Source organism: Macaca nemestrina, chromosome 15 (assembly GCF_043159975.1).
Source record: "Macaca nemestrina isolate mMacNem1 chromosome 15, mMacNem.hap1, whole genome shotgun sequence".
Taxonomy (NCBI): domain Eukaryota; kingdom Metazoa; phylum Chordata; class Mammalia; order Primates; family Cercopithecidae; genus Macaca; species Macaca nemestrina.
In genome coordinates this window covers 114,133,936-114,157,570 of record NC_092139.1, presented here as the reverse complement: position 1 = coordinate 114,157,570, position 23,635 = coordinate 114,133,936, and the positions used below count along the sequence as shown (strand labels likewise).

General features: G+C 52.8%; 1 protein-coding gene across 5 annotated transcripts in view; it reads left to right on the top strand.

The window, feature by feature from the left end:
• LOC105489797 (cadherin EGF LAG seven-pass G-type receptor 1) overlaps positions 1-23,635 on the top strand; it is a 203,970-nt gene that overhangs the window by 123,990 nt on the left and 56,345 nt on the right. For all 5 annotated transcript variants that reach the window (XR_011614219.1, XM_071080762.1, XM_011754897.2 and 2 more), the window contains exons 6-9: positions 15,016-15,173; positions 17,083-17,246; positions 17,757-17,882; positions 18,461-18,627. Coding sequence is in view for 4 of the 5 variants with exons in the window: in XM_071080762.1 (XP_070936863.1) it covers positions 15,016-15,173; positions 17,083-17,246; positions 17,757-17,882; positions 18,461-18,627 (615 nt within the window). In the remaining variant the exon portion in view is untranslated. The remainder of the gene's footprint in view (positions 1-15,015; positions 15,174-17,082; positions 17,247-17,756; positions 17,883-18,460; positions 18,628-23,635) is intronic.

Genomic DNA, 23,635 nt, shown 5'->3' with positions numbered 1-23,635 from the left:
AGGTGATCAGGGTCTCCCATGAGTGGAATAAATGTCCTTATAAAAGAGCCCCAAGACTGCCCCTCACCCCTTCTGTCATGTGAGGGTGTGGCAAGAAGGTGCTGGTCTGGGAACCAGGGGGCAGACCCTCCCCAGATGTTGAATAAGCCAGCACCTTGATGTTGGACTCGCAACCTCCAGAACTGCGAGAAACAGATGTGTGTTGTTGACAAGCCACTCAGCCTCTGGTATTTTGTTACAGCAGCCCAAGCAGAGTTAGAGTTCATTCTTGTTGTTTTTCCTCTTCTATATTTGTAAATCTTTATCAGTTAGGAACCTTGTTCTCGTTTTCCTCAGTATAGTTATTGATTTTTCTCAACCTTCCATTATTTAAACAACTTTCCAACCCCACCAGGCCACAGCTTCACTCAGCCCCCTCTCCAGCTGTCCCCTCCCCAGCTGCCCCCTCCCCAGCCTTGCTGCTCTGCCTCACTCAGCCCTGGTGGTACCAGCTGACTCCAGCAATTGGAGATGGGTCTGCATAGAGACTTGACCGAAATATTTCATTATTCAAAAAAGAAGGGAGGAAGGGAAGAAGGAAGGTTTTTAAACAAATTTAAAGGGAATAAAAATCCTAAATATGAAAAGCTGTGGGATGCAGCTAAAGCAGTGCTGAGAGGGAAATGTATAGCACTAAATACTTACATTAGAAAGGGGGATGTCTCAGATCAGTAATCTAAGCTTTTACTTCAAGAACCTAGAATAAGAATAAAATAAACCCAAAGCCGGCAGAAAGAAGGAAATAATAAAGATAAGAGTAGCAGTCAGTGAAATTGAAACAACAAAACAATAGAGAAAATCAATGAAACAAAGAGCTGATTCTTTAAGAAGATTAACAAAATCTATTCAAAGAGGGAAAAACTTCTGGCGTGACTGATAAGGAAAAAAAAGGAAGACAAATTACTAATACCAGGAATAAAATAGGCTCTGTAGACATTAAAAGGGGTAATAAGGGAATAATAAAAACAACTCTACATGTGTACATTTAAAACCCAGATGCACGGACCAACTCCTCAAAAAACTACTCCTCCTCACCCAAGATGAAATCGGTCATTTGAATGACTGTATAACTATTGAGGAAATAGAATTTGTAGTTTAACATTCCCAAAAAGGAAATCTCCAGACCCAGATGGCTTCACAAGAGAATTCTAACAAATATTTAAAGAATTACGTCAATTCTGCAACGTCTCTTCCAGAAAATAGAGAACATTTCCCAGTTCAGTTCATGAAGCATTACCCTGATTCCAATACCAGACGAAGACAGACGAAACCAAACCCCAGACCACTGTTCCTCATGAATATAGATGCAATTCATGTTGACGCAGAAACCTGCACACAAGTGGTACAGCAGCTTTTCATAATATCCCCAAATGGGAAACAGCCCAGATGGCTGTCACTGGGTGAATGGTTAAACAAACTGATATGTCCCTACCATGGAACAGGGACTACATCTTAGCACCAGACAACTTCTCACTCTGCTGAGTGGGAAAAGGCAACCACCAAAGGGACCATACTGTATGATTCCATTTGTATGACATTGTGTTTTTTTGTCTGTGTTTTTTTTTTTTAGACAGAGTTTTGCCTCGTATCCCAGGCTGGAGTGCAGTGGCACGATCTCAGCTCACTGCAACCTCCACATCCTGGGTTCAAGTGATTCTCCTGCCTCAGGCTCCTGAGTAGCTGGGATTACAGGCACGTACCACCACGCTCGGCTAATTTTATATTTTTAGTAGAGAAGGGGTTTCACCACGTTGGTCAGGCTGGTCTCGAACTCCTGACCTCAAGTGATCCATCCACCTTGGGCTCTCAAAGTGTTGCGATTACAGGCGTGAGCCACCGCACCCAGCCTTTATGACATTCTTAATATGACAAAATAACAATGGAAAACAGAGTAGTGGTTGCCTGGTATTGGGCTGGGGACAGGAGGGAAGTGGATGTGGCTATGACAGGACCACAGGCAGGGTCCTTGCAGTGATGGAACGTTCTGTCTCGACTGTGTCAGTGTCTGTACCTGGGTTTGATATTACACTATCTTTTTGCAGGGTGTTTCCATGGATGGAAACTGTAAGGGGTACATGGGATCTCTCTGTATTATTTTTTACAATTGCATGTACATCTGAACTTGTCTCAAAATAGAAAGTTTCATCAAAATAACTTTGAGGCCAGACATGGTGGCTCACGCCTGTAACCCCACCACTTTGGGAGGCTGAGGTGGGAGGATTGCTTGAGCCCAGGAGTTCAAGATCAGCCTGGGCAACATAGAGAGAACACATTTCGTCAAAATATGAAGTAAAAAAATTAGCCGGGTGTGTGGTGCACGTGCCTGTGGTCTTGGGAGGCTGAGGAGGATCACTTAGGCCTGGAAGGTCGAGGCTGCGGTGAGCCATGATTGTACCAGTGCACTCCAACCTGGGTGAAAGAGTGAGACTCTTGTCTCAAAAAAAAAAAAATTTTAAGATTTAAAATATATGCTGGTATATACATATGTTTTTTTCTGAAGGATAACTCTAAGCTCTCTAAAACAACAAACTTGTGTTTTTTTGTTTGTTTTGAGATGGAGTCTCACTCTGTCACCTAGGCTGGTGCGATCTCGGCTCACTGCAACCTCCACCTCCCGGGTTCGAGCGATTCTTCTGCCTCAGCCTCCCGAATGGCTGGGATTACAGGCGGCTACCACCACGCCTGGCTAATTTTTGTATTTTTAGTAGAGATGGGATTTCACCACATTGGCCAGGCTGGTCTCAAACTCCTGACCTCAGGTGATCCACCCGCCTCGGCCTCCCAAAGTGCTGGGATTATAGGCATGAGCCACCGCACCCAGCCCAAACTTGTTAATAGTTCTCATCGGATAGCTGTTTCAAGGTCACAAACTGCCTAAAGCATGCAGTCTTAATCAGGTATTTATTATTCCTCATGATGTAGTGGTTTGGCTGCTGGTTCTTCTGGTCTATGCAATTCAACCAGGGCTGTGTGAAGGCCTCACTCATATGACCTGGCCCTTAGCCATGGCGGCTGGGGCCTCTCATCTTGCAGCAGGCTAGCCTGGCTGTTCACCTGGTGGCAGGGGGTTCCTAGCAGCCAGAGAGGGTGAGTCCCAGTGCACGGCGCTTTCCAGGACTTCTCTCCTGTCCTTGTGCCCTGATGTCCCGTTGCCCAGGTCGTGTGGCCAAGCCCAGCCTCTAGGGTAGAGACATGGACCACTGGTGGCAAGAGCCAGGAGGTGGCATTGCAGAGGCCAGACGTGCAGTGCAGGAGGTATCGTGGCGGCCCTCATGGCAAAGGTGGATACCAAGGGAAGAAGGATGCAAAGCAAGGTGGATTTCATGTTCCTTTTAGGCCCTTCTGTGCCTTCTTACATGCACTTGAGTTATTCTTTGTATTTAAAAAAAAATACAGCAGTTCTCTGGGTCATGGGATTATGAGCCATTTTTGTTTTTTTCTTTTAAATATTCTGTTTAAAAAAATCGGCCGGGCGCGGTGGCTCAAGCCTGTAATCCCAGCACTTTGGGAGGCCGAGACGGGCGGATCACGAGGTCAGGAGATCGAGACCATCCTGGCTAACACGGTGAAACCCCGTCTCTATTAAGAAATACAAAAAACTAGCCGGGCGAGGTGGCGGGCGCCTGTAGTCCCAGCTACTCGGGAGGCTGAGGCCGGAGAATGGTGTAAACCCGGGAGGCGGAGCTTGCAATGAGCTGAGATCCGGCCACTACACTCCAGCCTGGGTGACAGAGCGAGACTCCGTCTCAAAAAAAAAAAAAAAAAAAATCATTGGAGGGCCAGGCATGGTGGCTCATGCCTATAATCCTAGCACTTTGGGAGGCTGAGGCAGGCAGATCACTTGAAGTCAGGAGTTCAAAACTAGCCTGGCCAACATGGTAAAACCCCGTCTCTACTAAAAAATACAAAAAAATTAGCCAGGCGTGGTGGCAGGTGCCTGTAATGTCAGCTACTTGGGAGGCTGAGGCAGGAGAATCACTTGAACCTGGGAGGTGGAGGTTGCAGTGAGCCAAGACCGCACTGCTGCACTCCAGCCTGGGTGACAGAGTGAGACTCCGTCTCAAATATAAAACAAAAAATAATAAAAAGATAATTGGATTTATAGAATATGTAAGATAAAGAAGCTAAACTTTTACAAAGTTAATTAAGCCTTGCAAAGTGTATAAAATCCTTACGATAAAGGAGGCAGCCACGCAGGCTCGTGATTTTGCCCCCCTGTGGCCTTGTTGGCTTTGCTTCTGTCTCATAGGAAGTTGCATGTTTCAGAGGAGGGAATGGGGATACTCCCCAGGTGTTCTGTGGCTGCGTGAAAGGTCACGCCCTCCCTGGCTTCTCCAGCCCCAGCAGGTGTTCCTTAAACCCAGTAGTGGGGCCTCTGCGAAGGCAGTCGGCACATGGTCCCGTCGGGTGGTGAAGTCTGCAGCCACTGCCTTTACTTACCCTGCATCTCGGACTCAGGATGTTCCTGCCTTTTTGGGCCCAAGTAATGGGGGCATAGAAGCTGACAGAGGGGCCTTCGGGTGGCCAGCGAGCCCTGCCAGAAAGGTGGTGCGGGGCCCTGCCTGCAGGCGCTGTGGCAGGTGGGGGTGCCCCGCTGCTGGTGTGCGATGTGACAGAAATAGATAAGTCACTTGGTTTCCGTTCCCAAACACGGGCCTGGTCAGGTGGTAGAAAGTCACTTGTTACGGAAACATGGTGATTCCCAGGGGCAGGCGTCGCCCCACCCTGGGCCTTTGTATTGCAGAACCCTGTTATGGAAAGTCGCCCCAGGGCTGGGGCAGCCCTCAGTTTCACTCCCGGTTGAGGTTGCTTCCTGTCTGGCATCATAGCCACTGTCCTCCAGCCTGTGTCTCACCTGCATCCTTCCCACCCCACCCGGCCCCTCACTGCTGGGGCTCTGGGATGCCCTGCCCCGTGGCTGCCTCCCTCCCCTCTCTGGGCTCCCAGCCCTTCCTGCCTCTGCCCCCCAGCACCTCGGCAGGGAAGGCGGTGGTGGCCGAAGGGTACTGACTGATGTCCTGTCTTGTGCGTGTGTCCCCCACGTGATCCTCATGTCGGCTCCTGGAGGAGGTGCTGTTGCTGTTTCTCAGATGAGGAAACTGAGGCACAGAGTAGATGACGGGAGGGCCAGGGTTAGGCAGAGCCACGGACCCAGCATCTCTCACCCACCTGTGTATTCGCTGCTCTGGGACGTACCATCCCAGGGCTGTCGTGTTTTCCTGCCGTGACCATCCCTGGGCCCCACCTTCTCCCTGTCTTTTCCAAGCACTTCCATGCTCTCTCCCCCAACTCAGCCATCTCCCCACCTTCATCTTATCACATGGATTCTGAGCATGTCACCCCTTAGTGGCTTGCAGACCAGGAGGGAGGAGGCTGGTCAGAAAGGTCATCAGGGCAAGAGGAGGCAGGGGACTGACCACAGGAGGAAGGGGGTCCTGTGGGCCCAGATCAAGGACGGAGAGGGGACTATCAGGTCTTAACAGGAGCAGGCCATGGTTTTGTGTGAGCATGTGTTAGTGTGCAAGCTGCATGTATGCACAAAGTGAGTGTGCACAGTGAGTATATTGTACAAGCAAGCTTGAGCACGAGTGTGGGTGAGCATGTGTGCACACAAGTGTGTGCTAGTATGAATGAGTATGGACATGTGACTGCCCGTGTGTGTGCACATGCAAGTATGAATGACATGTGAGTGGGTGTCCACATGTGAGTGTGCATGTGTGTGAGTGTACCTGGGCGAGTGGGCACCTGGGTGAGTACGCATGTGAGTGCGGATGTGTGCATGTGTGAATAAGCACACGTGTAAATGTGGGTGAGTGCACATTTGAGTGTGGGTGAGCATGGGGTAAATGCATGTGTGCATGAGTAGGTGAGTGCATGAGTGCACACGTGAGTGCGTATGAGTGGCTAGGTGTGCCTATATGAGTGCAGCCGTGTGAGTGGGTGAGTGCACATGTGTGGGTGAGGGCACATTTGGTGTGGGTGAATGTATATGTGAGTGAATGTGGATGAGTATGCACGAGTGTGGGTAAGTGTGCACATATGAGTATGAGTGCGTGTGGGGGAGGGTACATTTGAGTGTGCGGGTGAGTGTATATGTTAATGAATGTGGATGAGTATGCACGAGTGTGGGTAAGTGTGCACATATGAGTATGAGTGCGTGTGGGGGAGGGCACATTTGAGTGTGTGGGTGAGTGTATATGTCAGTGTGAATGTGGATGAGTATGCACGAGTGTGGGTAAGTGCACATGTATGAGTGTGCGTGTGGGTGAGGGCACATTTGAGTGTGAATGTGGGTAACTTAACTGCACGTGGGTTTGAGTATGCACGATTGGGTGAGTGCACGTGTTCGTGGGTGAGTGTGCGTGAGTGTGGGTAAGTGCATGTGTGAGCATATGAATAAGTGCACATGAATGTGAGTGACGGCACGTGTATGGGAGTGTGCATGTGGGTGTGAGTGTGGGTATGGACGTGAGCGTGGGTAAGTGTGCACAAGTATAAGTGCATGTGTATGGGTGAGGGCACACGAGTGTGAGTGGTGAATGTGCACATGTGGGTTTGAGTATGCACGAGTGTGGGTGAGTGAACACATGAGTGTGAGTGGGCAGGTGGGCACGTGGGTTTGAGTATGTACGAGTGTGGGTGAATGAACAGGAGTGTGAGTGGGCGAGTGTGTACATTTCTGGTAAGCGTTTTCTCCTTGCTCAGAAAAGTCGTTTTGGCGGGAACTGTAGCCCACCTGCCATCCTTCCTGAAGCTTTGTCCTGTTTTTCCCGGGACACTCAGGCTACTGTGTTGTGGGGGCTGAGCTCAGAGGCCCCATCCCAGGCACTCTGTCCCGGTGCCCGTGTGGAGGAGGCCCCAGGAGGCTGCAGCTCAGAAGTGTGTTCTCCCCTTGTCTTGCTTGTCAGGATTTCTGCAGCTGGGAGTAGCAGTAGGATTTAGATGCCTCCCGTGCGTAGATGAACATGAATTAGATGAACGTGAATGAGCTGCTCACTGGGTGCTTGAGGGTCGCTCAGTTTGTACCAAGCAATTTTTTGTCTATAAAACCCCCAAGACAGGGAACGTGTTGCTTTCCAATAAGGCGCTGTATCTCGCTGCATGTTGGCCCTTCATTTGTCATTGGCAAGCAGACCCCCCTTGGAGTGAATCCCCATAAATTCCCAGGCTCCCAGAACACCTGGGGGGGCAGCCTGGCTGCAGAGGGGACCTGGTCCCGGTGGCTGAGCCCCAAAGGGGCAGGGCTGAGATGCCCCTGGCTTCCTCCCGCGGAACTGGAGGCTTTGGTCAAGGGTCTGGCTCAGTGGGGGCTGGCACAGTGCCCTGCTGGATCATTTCCAGAACAAAATTAACTACCACGGGGATCATGGAGCCCTGGAGGAGGAGCTTATCTCCGTCCGGCGCTGAGCACGCATGCCCAGAGGACTCCTGCCTCCGGACCCACGGTTCTTGCGTTTCCAAATGTACTGTACGTCCATCAGGAAAGCACAGAGCTTCTCGCTTTTGTCTTTGGCCAGAATCGTCAGGGAAACTGGGGTTAGACCCCCTTGCCTGAGAAATAAAAGGCTTTGGTGTGATTTTTTAAGAATCTGCAGGTGACCAGTTGGTTCTGACCTTTGTCGAAAACTTTTCTGATGCTCCACAATAAGCCTAATAGTACTCTGCATCACTTTGTTGGGTAGTTGAGTAAATGGAGGAAATGACGTGCCAGTGACAGAACTCCGAGCTGCAGGTGACTGTGTGTCTCAGCTCCTGGGGAAGACCCTGCGGGTTCAGCGGAGAGGTTAATTACATGAGCTGCTTAATTGCTTCTTTTTCCTTTAAAAATGTAAAAATCAACTTTATTATTTTATTATTTTTATTTATTTATCTATTTTGAGACGGAATCTTGCTCTGTCACCCAGGCTGGAGTGCAGTGACGCGATCTCAGCTCACTGCAACCTCCGCCTCCCGGGTTCAAGCGATTCTCCATCTCAGCCACCCAGGTAGCTGGGATTGCAGGCCCCCACCACCATGCCTGGCTAATTTTTTTTGTATTTTTTTTTTTAGTAGAGATGGGGTTTCACCTTGTTGGCCAGGCTAGTTTCAAACTCCTGACTGCAAGCGATCCGCCCACCTCGGCTTCCCAAAATGCTAGGATTACAGGCGTGAGCCACTGTGTTCAGCCCCTGTATTATGTTATTTTAATATAGGGAAGTGTTCAAACAGCAAAACTTGAGAGAACCACTTGCACGTCATCTTTTTCGAGAAATAACAATAGCAGCAGACATGGCTGCAGGCACTTCACACATATAGTTCATTTCATCCCATGAGGAAGATGTTATTTTTACCGCCAGTTGTACAGCCAAGTCCTGGCATGTGGGGAAGTCTTGTGACTTTCCCAAGTAGGGGCGGGATATGAACCCTTGGCTTTAAGGAGGTGATGTTCGTTGGAAGCTGTGGTCACTGCTGTCCTGTGAGCCCCTGCCAGCCTTGGGTCCACCCAGCTGGACCCTGAGTTGAGAACGAGGATGATAGTAACATCAGCCACGCCAGTTCAGACAGTGCAAAGAGTTTCAGATCTGTCCTTTCGTTTCATTCCCAAACAGCCCTAGAGATAGCAGCTGTGCACTTACACACTTTCTAGAAGAGCCTGCCTAGGCTCATAGAGTATGTCTTCTGCCCTGGGTCCCTGGCAGGTGAGGGATTCAGGAGCACCTGTCCCACTCAGCTGGAGCTGGGCAGAGGAACTCAAGGTCCCCTTACAACCTGGGATAGTGTGGATCCGCCCTCCCCACCGGGTGGCCCAGTGGCTCAGTTGGGCTTCCAGACGGTTTGCTGCTCGCAGCCCTGGGGGGATGCCGCACCCTTTGAGCCAGGTCATCAAAGGCAGCCGGCAGTCCCTGTGTAGAGGGTGGCTACCGGCGGAACACGGTCCTGTTACCTGCCTGGGGGTATTGGGACCCCCCAGGAAGTAGCAGCTCGGTCTGAGGTTTGCATTCTGGCAAAGTCCTGTCTGAGGCTCCTGGGAGTCCGGCTTGAATTCTGGAAGGTTGCGTGCATCTGCATGAATTTGCTCCTCGTGACCCTTCCCACCACTTTCCCAAGCAGCTTCAGAGAACTGTGGTGACTGCCTCCAAGGGAGGGCTTGTCGTCTCTGTGCCAGAACTGGCACAGGGTCTTGCCCACATTTCCTGGGGCATTTGTCGGCCAGTCAGGCCTGAACCTTGTCATCTTGAGAAATGACAGCATGGACCGTTCAGTGCCGCAGTGTGGCTCTGTGCAGACATTCCTGAGGTCCAGCCATCTGTGAATTCTTTGATATGAAAGTTGGTTAATCATTTCTGACACAGAGCATGAATTCATTCATTTCCTAAGACGTGCCCCTCCCACCCCCACACCGCCTTCCCCTGCCACCTTCCCCAGCGTCGAAACCGTACCCCCACCGGCCTCCCAGTGCAGAATCGTCTGCAGCAGGTTAAAAGGCTGGAGAAATGTGAGCACTTCGTAAGGACCAAACGCTTTTGTGCGCACACAAAAACTCCCTGCACTGCATAGAGCGGCTGAGTGGAAGCCAAGGGGGAGGGCTGCACGCAGGGAAGAAAATACCTTGAAGGAAAAGAAGAGGAGGCTGGACCCCAGGGATGACTCCTGCAGCAGGAATCCGGATCTGCACAGCTTGGTGCCTCTGGGCCACTCCTTGCAGTGCTCAGCGGCACCATAGGTTTTTCCTCAGGTGGCGACAGGAGTGAGATGTGGTCTTTCCTCACTAGCTCTGTTTCTGCCTGCCCCAGGGAGCCTGTGCCGGCCAGGGTGCCCGCTGAGGGGTGTAGAGGCACCATGGGCAGTCCCTGCTTTCTCCAGTTGCTGTGCGCGCTGCCTGCCTTGCTCGGCCTGAGTGACCAGGTCCAGCTACTGAGCTTTACGTCCTGGAATCGAGGCCTGGGAATTGAGGCCTTTCCCACAAGGGGTGTTGGTGCAGGGGTTGGGGGGTCCTCTGGGTCAGGCCGGCTGCTGCGCAGTACCCAGCTGAGCCCTGGGAGGGCGGGTGCCGGGCGCTGGTGCCTCCACCGTGCTGGCCTTGGCCTATCCTGTGCCCGGAGCCTTCCAACACAAGAATTGAGAAAAAACTCAGATACGACCATGTGGCCCTCTTCATTCCCACACTGTCTTTTTCTTTTGTATAAATATGTGGCAGACTTAAAAAATTCCTCTTAGAAATGTGAGGGGGCGGTTCGTCTGTCTTATTCCTTATCTCCCCGACCCGTATCATTCATCATCGGCTGCGACCCAGCCAAGCCACCGAGTGCTTTTCCTGGCCAGATGCTGCCACGCCAGTGCCCTGCGGAAGCTGCTTGAGCCGCTTTCTCCGTGTAAAACTCAGAGGCGGACGCGCTGCCCCACATTCTGGAGCTGTTACCACCACGTAGTCTCTTCTGTGCTGGCGCCTCGTGCTCCACGCCAGCCTTTCAGCGGAGACGCGCTTTGTCTCCCTTTGACAAAAATGGAGGACCTGAGCCCACACACACCTGCTGTTGTCTTCACCTATCCCCATTCAAGCCGTCTGTGTAATTGTCTGCGCACCTCTCCACCCCTCCCGGAGAATGTTCACCTCTCTGCGTTTTATCACTCGTAGCCGCCTGGCAGGAAGGTCAAATAATGCATTTTCTCTCCATGTCAGAGGGAAAAATTGGAAGGATCTTCCCAAAAGTTCTTCAGGTGGAGAGTGGCAGGTGGCTGGGGAGGGGAGGATGCAAACCTAGGAATTTTTTTTTTTTTTTTTTTTGCCTTATTGAGGTGAAGTTCATATAGCATAAAATTAAGTTTTAAAGTGGCATTTAGTATATTCACAGTATTGTGCCATACCGCCTCTATTGAGGTCTAAATTATTTTCATGCCATCAATTGACCAATAGTAACTTTAAAAAAAATAATAAAATATTTTCATCACCCAGGCTGGGTGTGGTGACTCACACCTGTAATCCCAGCACTTTGGGAGGCCGAGGCGGGTGGATCACTTGAGGTCAGGAGTTCGAGACCAGCCTGGCCAACATGGGAAAACCCCGTCTCTACTAAAAATTCAAAAATTAGCCAGGTGTGGTGGTGCATTACCTGTAGTCCCAGTTACTTGGGAGGCTAAGGCGGGAGAATTGTTTGAACCTGGGAGGCGGAGGTTGCAGTGAGCTGAGATCTCACCATGGCACTCCAACCTGAGCAACAGAGCGAGATGCCACCTCAAAAGAAGTATTTTCATCACCCCATACCATTAGCAGTCACCTCCCCATCCTCCTCCCCGAGCCCCTGGTAATACCTGTCTGCTCTGTGTCTGTGGATGTGCCTGTCCTGGACATTGTGTAGAAATGGAGTTGCATGGTGTGTGGGCTTTCGTGTCTGGCTGCTTTCACCGAGTGCGATGTGTTCCGGGACCCCTGTGCCGTCGTGTGTCAGCACTTTGTACCTTTCGGTGGCTGGGATTCCGGTGCAGGGAAGGGGCCCAGTTTGTCCACTCATCTACTGATGGACATCTAGGTGGTTTCCACTTTTTCTGAATTGTAAATAGCAACGCCATTAACACTCATGAACTGGTTTTTGAGTTCCTGTTTTCAGTTCTGTTGGGTATACGCCTGGGGGAGGTGGTGTTGGGTCATGTAGTAGTTCTGCGTTCAATGCTTTGGGGAAGCCTGCCCGTGCATCTCAAGTCACCCACAGCACCGTGTCCATGCACTCCCTGCCGCCCCGTCACTTGCTGGCCTCAACTGCAGAGTGGACGGTCAGACTGCGCGTTAAACCCACACTCACCGAGAGGCGGGAGAGTGGACGGTCAGCCTGCGCGTTAAACCCACACTCACCGAGAGGCGGGAGAGTGGACGGTCAGCCTGCGCTTTAAACCCACACTCACTGAGAGGCGGGCATCTTAAACCAGGGCCCCACTCAGCACCTATCCTGGGGCGGCAGGAGAGGGATGGGCCATCGGGAGTCTGTGATTGCTTCTCCGAGCAGCGGGGACCTCAGACCCCACAAGTCCCCCCGCTCCTCCGTGCAGCCCTCCCGCTGGTTGTTCCAGTCTCCACCTGAGAACATTCGGCTCTTTCATCAAAAGTGCTGTTACTTTTGACCCAGTGGCTGCTGGTGGGTCTCTCTGGGAGTCAGAACCGAGCAGCACTTGCTGGGTGCTGTCTATCAGAGACCATTTCCTAAACGCCCTCTGCCTGCTGCTCTGATTCACGAAGGCCAGACTGAACTCGGGTGTCCTAGCAGTGGGCGTCTCACAGGAGTCCGTGCCACTCGAAAAACAAGCATGGACTGTAGTGGTTTTGTCTTTTGCCTCCAACTTTCTTTATCCTGCTGTTTTTGCTTGAATGCGTAGCTCTGAGCCGTTGATTACTAGCAGCAGTTTACAACAACTGCAGTTTTGTAAACAGCAGCTTAGTTTCATGAAAGCCTTCCCAGTGTAAATGCTACTTATGCCCTTCCTCCAGAAGTCTCACGCCCAGCCCCAAAAATGTAAATTATAAGTTGTAAAGATAATGTGGGGCTCACACAGTGGGGGCAGGTTCTTCTTTCCCTGGGACCGCACCTCACATTTAGGCATCCCATAATGGACACTTCCACGCATTTTCAAAGTGGGCCGAGTTACAGAGTGAGAAAACAGATGATTTTTAATGCACTCACCTATCTGTTACTTAACCAAAAGTGAAATCTTTAAGGAGACAGCTTATCAGACCTTGTGATTTCATCAGCTGATGTAAAAGAAAAATGAAAAAGGTGATCCGGCCGGGCGCGGTGGCTCACGCCTGTAATCCCAGCACTTTGGGAGGCTGAGACGGGCGGATCACGAGGTCAGGAGATCGAGACCATCCTGGCTAACACGGTGAAACCCCGTCTCTACTAAAAATACAAAAAAAAAAAAAAAAAAAAGCCAGGCATAGTGGCGGGTGCCTGTAGTCCCAGCTACTTGGGAGGCTGAGGCAGGAGAATGGCGTGAACCCGGGAGGCGGAGCTTTCAGTGAGCCGAGATCGCTCCACTGCACTCCAGCCTGGGCGACTGAGCAAGACTCCGTCTCAAAAAAAAAAGAAGAGGAAAAAAAAGAAAAAGGTGATCCCTGCACTCAAATACCAGGGGTCATGGTAGAAGCCTCGCTTGGATTGACAGAGAAGGGTGTGTGGGAAACTCGTGTATCTCTGTTGCTATCACCCTCAATTCCCTGTAACACAGACAGGATGTGTGTTCTAATAGTAAATCATTATCTTGCACAAAAAGAAATTGAGGTACGGTGATGGGTCTCATCTGCCTTAGATGATTGGATAAGAGGGAGTAGAAACCTCAGCTGGGGTGGCCACATACAGTCGTGCAGGCTGCCCACTGCACAACTCCAGGCAGGGTGCGTGCTGCCTGGGTGTCCAGGGTCCCCTGAAGTCCTGCAACTTGGCCATCTGGCTGAGCTCCTGTTTCCAGTTCTGTGTGTCCTGCCTTTCTGCCTAGTTTCCCTGATCAAATAGATACTTTGTTCCTATTAAAAACTGAAGATTTATTTTTGAATGAACTATGTGGTGGTGATTTTCCTATTAAAAGGCACTGAGGATGATTTAATTAAATTCCACGTTTTTACAACGATCTATTTCCAAGTTTTATAAAGAAGCATGAGATTGTATCATGCTGTAAACTCAAACTGACCCCAGAACTATCAAGAGGAGGCACTGAACCCATCCTTTAGAGGGGTGGTGGGAGGGACCCTGCTGGGACTGGAAGAAAAGGTTCTCTCTGGGGTGGAGGGGGAGGCTCTGCTGCGCATTGTGTGCCGATTGCGGGGCATGGTGGTGCTTCCCTGGCGATCTCCTGGCTCATCGTCATGGCCACCCGCGGGATGTAGGTCTTGCTATCCAGGTTGCGCAGATGAAGGGCATTCTGTTGCCTGTTCCGGTTGGAGCTGGCACCAACTGGGTTTCTGGAACTTTGAGACCCACATGAGATCTTTGAGATCCATCCGTGGCCGCATGGATCGTGCAGGGCTGGTGCTGCTTTTCCTCCTGGAAGGGCGTCTGAGCTGGCTGGGTGGATATGCTCCATGTCCTGGGAGGGGCTGACCAGGAGGTGAGACCTGTGAGGGCTGCCTGGGGAAAGTGGGCTCATCCCCAGATGGCGAACCACAGTCTCTTCGAGAAGGGAGAGGTTTCACCTGAGGTCACTGATTCAGAAGAACTCTTGTACCCAGCCCTGGAACGTGCTCCTGGCCCAGAGAGGGAGCTCCACGCCTTAGAGGGGAGATGTGGGGCCGTCTGCGGGCCGGGCAGCAGCCTCCTGGTATCTGTACTCCAGGAGCATGAGCCTGGCCAGGCGCCATGGTCAAGAGGACACCCCCAGAAGAGCAGAAGCGGGTGTTCACAGGAGGGGCCCCGGGGCTTGGGTGTTGGCTGCTGTCTTCATTTTCTGGGGCCACCGTCACAAAGTACCATGGATAGGGTGGCTCAAACAACAGACACGATTCTCTCTCAGTCTGGCGCTTAGAAGTCAAGGTGTGGGCAGGGCTGTGCCTCCTCCGAAGGCTCAAGGGGAGGACCCTTCCTGCCTTGTCCTAGGTGTTGGTGGTCCAGGTGGCCCTTGGCTTATAAACAGCTGCTCCAGCAGCTGCCTCCACAGTCACGCGGCTTCTCCCCTGCGTGCCTTTGCGTCTCAGCATCTGTCCTCTTAAGAGGACACCAGTCATCTTGGATCAGGGCCTGCCTACTCCAGGACGTCTGCATCTTAGTTAATTCCATCGGCACCAGCTCTTTGTCCAGACCAGGCCACATTCTGAGATTCTGCGAAGCAGAACTTGAGAGGACACCAAGCAGCCCAGCACAGCTAGTTTAGGAAACTAAAGGCCAGGGGCTCCTCATCCCTTGTCCACCTGCTGCCCACCCAGTGCTGTGTCCTCCCCGCTCTATGAGTGACAGGTACGCCTGCTGAGGGCCCTGGCGGGGAAAGTGCTGATGCTCTCTGTGCTTTCTCTTCTTACAGCCCAACATCGGCCACCTGGGCCTGCCCCACGGGCCATCCGGGGAGAAGATGGCCGTGGTGACGGTGGATGATTGTGACACAACCATGGCTGTGCGCTTTGGAAAGGACATCGGGAACTACAGCTGCGCTGCCCAGGGCACTCAGACCGGCTCCAAGAAGTGAGCATCCCAGGAGGGGCGGCCCTGGGGGTCCGCACCCCCAAACATGTTCACCCTGCAGCCTTCCCAGAGCAGGGCCCCATGCAGGCACTCTGGGTGCAGTACCCTGGTGACCTCAGTCCAGGCTGGAGTCAGACTCCCTCTGCATGGTTGGAGCACCTTCCCTCTGACATGTTAGAACCTTCTAGAATAAGTCTCCCTAAGTATGTGTCAAGATTGGCCAGGCTGACCCCAGGGTTGTGATAGCCAGCTTACAGACCCAGAGACAGTCTCTGGCCCTGTCTCCACGGATCACTGGCTTTGTCCCTGCAAATTCTGGCACCTGGGACTCCAGGAGTCTGTTAAGTGGAGCACTGTGTCAGCCAGCTGGTCCCAGAGGCTTACTTTTTTTTTGTCGTTTTATTTTTTTCTGACATGGGGTCTCACTCTGTTGCCCAGGCTGGAGTGCAGTGGCACAATCCTAGCTCACTGAAGCCTTGACCTTCTGGGCTCAAACCATCCTCCTGCCACAGCCTCCCGAGTAGCTGGGACCACAGGCACACACCACCACACCCAGCTAACTTTTAAAATTTTTTATAGAGACGAGGTCTCCCTGTGTTGCCCAGGCTGGTCTTGAACTCCTGGGCTCAAGCGGTTCTCTGACCCTGGCCTCCTGAAGTGCTGGGATTAAATAACCACAGAATAACGAATCACTGTTTTGAAGATCATATAGATAGCCCTAATACATCCTTTTTTTTTTTTTTCTTTGAGACGGAGTCTCGCCCTGTCGCCGAGGCTGGAGTACAGGGGTGCAATCTCGGCTCACTGCAAGCTCCGCCCCCCGGGTTCACGCCATTCTCCTGCCTCAGCCTCCTGAGTAGCTGGGACTACAGGCGCCCGCCACTACGCCCAGCTAGTTTTTTGTATTTTTAGTAGAGACAGGGTTTCACTGTGTTAGCCAGGATGGTCTCGATCTCCTGACCTTGTGATCCGCCCGCCTCGGCCTCCCAAAGTGCTGGGATTACAGGCGTGAGCCACCGCGCCCGGCCTGATACATCCTTTTTTGAAGATCATATAGATAGCCCTGATGCATCCTGATGGGGGCCCGCGGGCAATCCCTTACCTGTTCTGTTCTGTTCTGTCTGATCCCGCCCGCCTGGGATGGAGGCGGGATGGTGCTCTTTTGCTGGGAAGCAAACTGCACTGGAGAGGTCACAGCCCTTGCCTGAGTTTGCACCGCCTCTGGGGTGCCTCCAGGGTTCTCATTTTCTTTTTTTTGAAACGGAGTCTCACTGTCGCCAGGCTGGAGTGCAGTGGCGTGATCTTGGCTCACTGCAACCTCCACCTCCCGGGTTCAAGCGATTCTCCTGCCTCAGCCTCCCGAGTAGCTGGGGCTAACAGGCATGCGCCACCACGCCCAGCTAATTTTTGTATTTTTAGTAGAGACCATCCTGTTGGCCAGGATGGTATTGATCTCTTGACCTCGTGATCTGCCCACCTCAGCCTCCCAAAGTGCTGGAATTACAGGTGTGAGCCACCACGCCCAGCCAGAGTTCTCATTTTCTTCTGGCCTCCCTTCAAGTCCCTTCCTCTTCCTGGAAGGTCTCAGAGGCCAAAGTAAAGTGTAGTCCCTGCTGGCCTTGACCTGTGCTCCCTGCGCTCACATCTTGTCTAGGTGTGGACCAACCTGGGTGGGCGGGGCTTGGTGGTCACTGGTGAGTGTGAAACACCCAGATCGTCAGGACGGAACGCAAGCGTGAGCAAACACAGCACCAGACACAGGAGCCCCCTCTGATTCTGGCCTCTGCCCTCCTGCCTGCTTGGTTTCTGAAGTAGTTATGGTGGCAGAGGCTACACAGAGGCAACTGCAGAGCCCAGCCCGCTGTGGCGCCGCTGCCCGGACATCACAGAAGATGGTTTACCTCCCCAGGTCCCTGGATCTGACCGGTCCTCTGCTCCTGGGTGGCGTCCCCAACCTACCAGAAGACTTCCCAGTGCACAACCGGCAGTTTGTGGGCTGCATGCGGAACCTGTCAGTCGACGGCAAAAATGTGGACATGGCTGGATTCATCGCCAACAATGGCACCAGGGAAGGTACGGGTGGCCATCAGGGCATTGGGGCCACCACAGAGGCATCTGGCTGCATGTCGGCAGCCACACAGAGGTCACTGCTTGCAGATCCCTGGGGAGCCGTCTTTTTCTTAGAAATGTCTGTGTCCAGCTGTGGGAAGCTCCTGGGATGGAACCCGGAGTCCAGGCTTGCCAGATGTGCAGCTCCGCAGTTTCTGCAGTTTGGAGTTGCCTTGGCTCTGCTGGCCCAGCCAGCTAACCTGAGGCACACATGATCCTAGGGTCTTGCATGTGTCACCAGGTGACCGGGCCAGCTGCCGTGATGGCCTGGAGCCCTCGCGTCTCCAAACGTGGTCAGTGCGTTCAGCACCTTCTCAGTTCCCATGTTCCTGCCGTTGCCAGGGATGTTCAGACCTAGTCTGACTTCTGTCCAGCCCCGTGTCCATTCCATCGTGGTTTCCCACACCACATCTGGCACCGGGGACCCCTGGCGGTTCCTCGAGTCAGGCCCTGCCGCACGCTCTGTGTTGCCAGGCTGTGCCGCTCGGAGGAACTTCTGCGACGGGAGGCGCTGTCAGAACGGGGGCACCTGTGTCAACAGGTGGAACATGTATCTGTGTGAGTGTCCGCTCCGATTTGGCGGGAAGAACTGCGAGCAAGGTGAGTGGCTGGCATCGTCCATCCCCCCGGTCGTGGAGGCCTGGGAAGCATTGCTCCTTGATGTGCCCGGGACCACTGTGAGGGGGTTTCACGTCCGGCTCCGGCAGCCACTGGCAGCGTATGCTGCGTTTACTGTGGACTCACTGCCCTCTCCAAGAGACTGTCCCCTGCAGAGACCCCGTCCCCAGTCCCTCAGGTGTGGGGTGGGACAGGTAGGCTGGGCCAGCAGGGCCCAACCCTAGCACCCCCAGCCACTGAGCCCAGGGATCCTGAACCCGCCCCCATCTGCCTCCTGTCAAGCCTGAGAGCCCCTTGCCGCGCCCATCTGCGGCTGGGAGTCTGTAGGTCTTCATGCTTCCCAGGAGGGAGGTTTATGTCCCAGGGTTGGCTTCTGTGGAGCCCACGTGGCTGACTGCGAGGGCTGGATGCGTCATAGAGGGGAGGCTCAGACCAGCCTTCGTGTTAAAGTGAAAAAGGTCCAGGCCCATCCTGCAGGCCCATCCCCCACCCATGCAGCCAAGAGTCTGCAGCCGCGTGATTTCAGGAGACACCTGAGGTCCCCGGGCCTGTGTCCGCAGCCATGCCCCACCCCCAGCTCTTCAGCGGTGAGAGTGTCGTGTCCTGGAGCGACCTGAACGTCATCATCTCTGTGCCCTGGTACCTGGGGCTCATGTTCCGGACCCGGAAGGAGGACAGCGTTCTGATGGAGGCCACCAGCGGCGGGCCCACCAGCTTTCGCCTCCAGGTGACTGGGGCCCCGTGCCACGAGGCATCTGCTAGGTGGGTGCCCGAGGGAGGGACCCAGGCGCTGGGCTTCCTGGTGCACACTGGGGCACTTGCTGCTCGCCCTTCGTCTGGCGCCCACCCCTGGGGTTCTCTGAAGAGGAGGAGGGGGAGTATGAGCTCTTTCTTTCCTCCGGGAGGCGGAGATGGAGTGAGTGAGCATGGGACTGGACCAACCTCAGGGCCCAGCAGAGCTCAGATGAGGTGCGTGGCAGCTCTGGTCTCCCTCTAGCCTGAGGGTTTGGCTGGAGCGTGGGCACTGCAGAGCTGAGGGAGGTGCCGAACCTTCAGGCGGAAACAATGGGCCTCACCAGTTAAAGTGGCAGCCAGGTGCAGGCCGGGGTGGTGGCTCATGCCTATAATCCCAACACTTTGGGAGGCCGAAGCAGGAGGATCACCTGAGGTCAGGAGTTCAAGACCAGCCTGGCCAACATGGTGAAACTCCGTCTCTACTAAAACTACAAAAAAATTAGCCAGGCGTGCTGGTGGGTGCTTTTTGATCAGGGTCTAACTCTGAAAACTACCCGGGAGGCTGAGGCAGGGGAATCGCTTGAATCTGGGAGGCGGAGGTTGCAGTGACCAGAGAACGTGCCACTGCACTCCAGCCTGGGCGACAAGACTGAGACTCCATCTCAAAAAGAAAAAAAAGAGCTGCGGCCAGGAGGTGGTTGGCACCAATGCACATCCACCGTCTCCCGGAGCTTGGCTCAGCCCGGAGATGCCTAAAGCCCGGCGTGGTCGCTCTCTGCATATTTTCTCTGTCTTGTTGGTCTTTACTGTTTTGTTTGTTTGAAACAGAAGTTTATTTGTTAGATAAAAATTCTGAACAGCTTTTAGAAGGTGATTGGAATGCACTCTTTCCTCCGGTTTCCTGCGCTACACAGTTTCCGCTCGCATCTTCCATGCTCCGTAGACATTTTGTTTGGGAAACAGTTATGAGCCCTGTCTTCTCTCATCGCGCTGCCCTTCTGCCACACCCTGGAGACTCCATCGTGTGAGGCAGCCCCAGGGACCCTCTCCAGGAGGGCGCCTGGCCCTCGGCTTGCCTTCTCGCCCTTCTGCCTGTGCATCTCAAGGTCATTCCCGTCTGTAGTGATGGCGGGGCACGGGCGCTCTCCAGCTGCTGTGACCCTTTCTGATCAGGGTCTAGCTCTGAAAACTCACTGGGCAATTCTGCCTCCTAAAAAGCTCCCTTTATGTCTCTCCTTAGACCTAATTCTCATACCCTGGCACAGGAATGGCCCATGGGAGTCGGGCCTGAGCAGGGCACTCTGTCTTGATTTGACAGATTCGTAACTGGGTTATTCTTTCCTTCTTCCTAGGTTTTTTGTTTTTTGTTTTTGAGATGGAGTTTTGCTCTTGTTGCCCAGGCTGGAGTGCAGTGGTGCAACGTCGGCTCACTGCAACTTCTGCCTCCCAGGTTCAAGCGATTCTCCTGCCTCAGCCTCCACAGTAGCTGGGATTACAGGAGCTTACCACCACACCCGGCTAAATTTGTTGTGTTTTTAGTAGAGATGGGGTTTTGCCATGTTGCTCAGGCTGGTCTCGAACTCCTGACCTCAGGTGATCCACCCACCTCAGCCTCCTAAAGTGCTGAGATTACAGGCGTGACTCCTAGGCTTTTTTTCCAAGTTTGTATACATGTGTGTGTGCGCGTATGTGCAAGTGTGTGTGTGCGTGTCAGTGTGTATGTGCATGTATGCGCATCTATATGTGCGTCTCTCTATGCATGTACATTTGTGCATGTCTCAGTGCATGTGGCTATATATGTATGCATGTGCCTGCATGTGATGAGACCTGGGTGCACACGGTCTCAGAGCAGCACTGATTTCCTTCTGGTTGTTCATTATCTCTGACCAGAGTGAGCCTGGGGCGCCCTCCTGCCCTCCCTTCAGCGCACAGAGACTCTGCCCTTGGGTTAGCCTCCTCTCCTGCCTTGGGGTTGGCGACATGGGAACACTCACCCTGTCCTCCCAGGATGACTCCCCCCCAGGCTCCTGCGGTCAGGAAGTGCCTCCCAAAGTGGGGTCTGCGCCAGCTGCGTGTCCTCTGCTGTCAGCTGTGTGCCGTGCGGAGCCATGCCTTGTTGCCTTTCCTCCTCTGGACTCTGGGCCTTCTTATGCTGCCCAGTGTGTCCTGGACGCCATCCCCCATCAGGGGAGGCTGGGCTGGGGTCAGATGGTGAGAGGTGAGATGGATTTTATGGAGTGCCTGCTCCAAGCTCTCGTTCCACACAGGGGAAACTGGGGCGTAGAGGCTCTTCACTCTGGACCCCATGGTTCTTTTACTGCCCAGGTTCCTGGGACGGCCACAGGCCCCTCTCTGTCACCCCTATGGGCAGCCCATCTAGAAACGGTTCTGTATAGCCAAGATTGGCATGAGGGTTGGTGGGGAGACAGAGGGGCTGCCTGGCACATGCCCTCGCTGCCGTAAGTGCCTGGTTGGAGGGTGGCGGAGGCAGGACCGAGAGTGCTCCCAGCAGGCTGGTGGAGGTCAGTCCCTCGGCAGATCAGTGAGGGCTCAGGAGACAGGTCGGGGCTGGGGCAGGGGCTCAGGTCTGGACAGGGAGCCTCCTGTTCCTCCTGGTCACAGCTCGGGAGCATTTTCCAGCACAGACCGCTCGGATTGCCTGGAAGGTGCGGCCTGCACCAGGGATGATTATAGCTGGCCTGTGGGCTCTTGTTAAACTTGTCATTTCATGAGTCTCCCAGGCAGCCCCAGAAGCTTCCTTCAGGCCAAAACTTGGCAAGCGCAGTGCTGCCCGGGGATGGTATTTTCTATGTGGTGGGTTCACTGTCAGAACAAATTAAATTGGCTGTTTGGATGCAGGTGATGAATTGGAGCTTCCAAGTTGTCATTTGGCAGTGGGGTCTCTGTCGGAAAAACATGCGCTTTCAGTAGGAACGGCACTGGAAGCCACAGACTCTATGCTGTTTGCGTAATTACATCATGGAGAGCTCATCCAAAAATCAGGAGTTTTGCCAGGGACTACAGCCAGCCCTCCCTGTGGAGGTCTGGGTGGCTGGAAGGATGTTACAGACCCCAGTGGGCACCTAGAAGGCCCACAGGGCAGCTCCCAGAGGCCGGTCAGCCGCGTGTTACCGAAGGTTCTGGAGGATTTCTCCTTGCCACCATCAGCTTGCAGGCCTCCTGTGGGCCTGTGAGTCTGTAAAGCAGCGGTTTGGGTGTTCCTCCAAGGATGTGCCCTGCTCCCCTGCCACTGTGGTGTGGGACAAGTAAGACTCCATTGTCATCCCACAGCCCAAGCAATTTGGATAATTGCTCTCGGGCACCCAGAATCCACCCACCTTGTCAGGTGGGTTAACCTTGTAATTGCTGAATGCCTCTCGGACCGAGAGCTGGGGACACGCCTAAGAGAGGAGGCAGTTATCACCCGTGAAACAGGTTCATTCTGTGGATATCACTTTTGTTTGTAGACATAACGCCACTTTTATCGCTGGTCTGCTCACTTTGGAGTTTTTAAAGCAAGAACAATGCAAGAGAATGGCAAAGGAAATTAATAAGCTAACTTCTGTAGAACAAAAGAAAACAAAATGGACGCCAGACGTGGTGGCTCACGCCTGTAATCCCAGCACTTTGGGAGGCCGAGGCGGGTGGATCACCTGAGGTCAGGAGTTCGAGACCAGCCCGGCCAACATGGGGAAACCCTATCTCTACTAAAAATACAAAAATTAGCTGGGCGTGGTGGTGCATACCTGTAGTCCCAGCTACTTGGGAGGCTGAAGCAGGAGAATCACTTGAACCCGGGAGACAGAGGTTGCAGTGAGCCAAGATTGAGCCACGATTGAGCCACGGCACTCCAGCCTGGGCGATGAGAGCGAAACTCTGTCTCAAAAAAAAAAAAAAAAAAATAGAAAAAGGTGAAAAGTTATCTTCTTAAAATAACTATCAGACCAGGTACAGTGGCTCTTGGATGTAATCCCACTACTTTGGGAGGCCAAGGCAGGTGGATCACCTGAGGTCGGGAGTTCAAGACCAGCTTGGCCATCATGGAGAAACCTCGTTTATACTAAAAATACAAAAAGTAGCCAGGTGTGCGGCTAATGTTTTTTTTTTGTGTCCTCCCCCAAACAAAAAACCCCCAAACTATCGATAGAGACCAAAAATTGAAATACAGTTTTAGTTACATAACCTTTACAACTGGTTAAAACCTGTATCCTGTTTTCTCTCATGAATTTATCTTAGACTGATGTGATATTTAGAAGTAGATTTCTAGGTTAGCAAGCATGTAGCATTTTCTTTTTTCTTTTGAGTTGGAGTCTCGCTCTGTCTCTCAGGCTGGAGTGCAGTAGTGTGATCTTTGCTCACTGCAACCTCTGCCTCCCAGTTTCAAGTGATTCTCCTACCTCGGCCTCCCGAGTAGCTGGGATTACAGGTGTGTGCCCCATTAGCCCCATCACCACGCCCGGCTAATTTTTTTATTTTTAGTAGAGACAGGTTTTCACCATATTGGCCAGGCTGGTCTCCAACTCCTGACCTCAGGTGATCTACCTGCCTCGATCTACCAAAGTGCTGGTACTTCAGGCATGAGCCACCGTGCCCAGCCTCATGTAGCATTTTCTAGTAAATCATTTTGGTATTGTTTTTAGCGTAATTGCAGGTCAAAGAACTTATACCATGTGGTTTCAGAACTTCGAAATGTGGTTTACAGCCCAGATCTAGTCGTTTTTTTTTTTTTTCTTTTCGAGGCGGAGTTTCATTCTGTCACCAGGCTGGAGTGCAATGGTGCAATCTCAGCTCACTGCAGCCTCTACCTCCCAGGTTCAAGTGATTCTCCTGCCTCAACCTCCTGAATAGCTGGAATTATAGATGCCTGCCACCACATCCAGATAATTTTTGTATTTTTAGTAGAGACGGGGTTTCACCATGTAGGCCATGCTGGTCTCGATCCCCTGACCTCAGGTGATCTGTCCGCCTCAGCCTCCCAAAGTGTTGGGATTAGAGTCTGG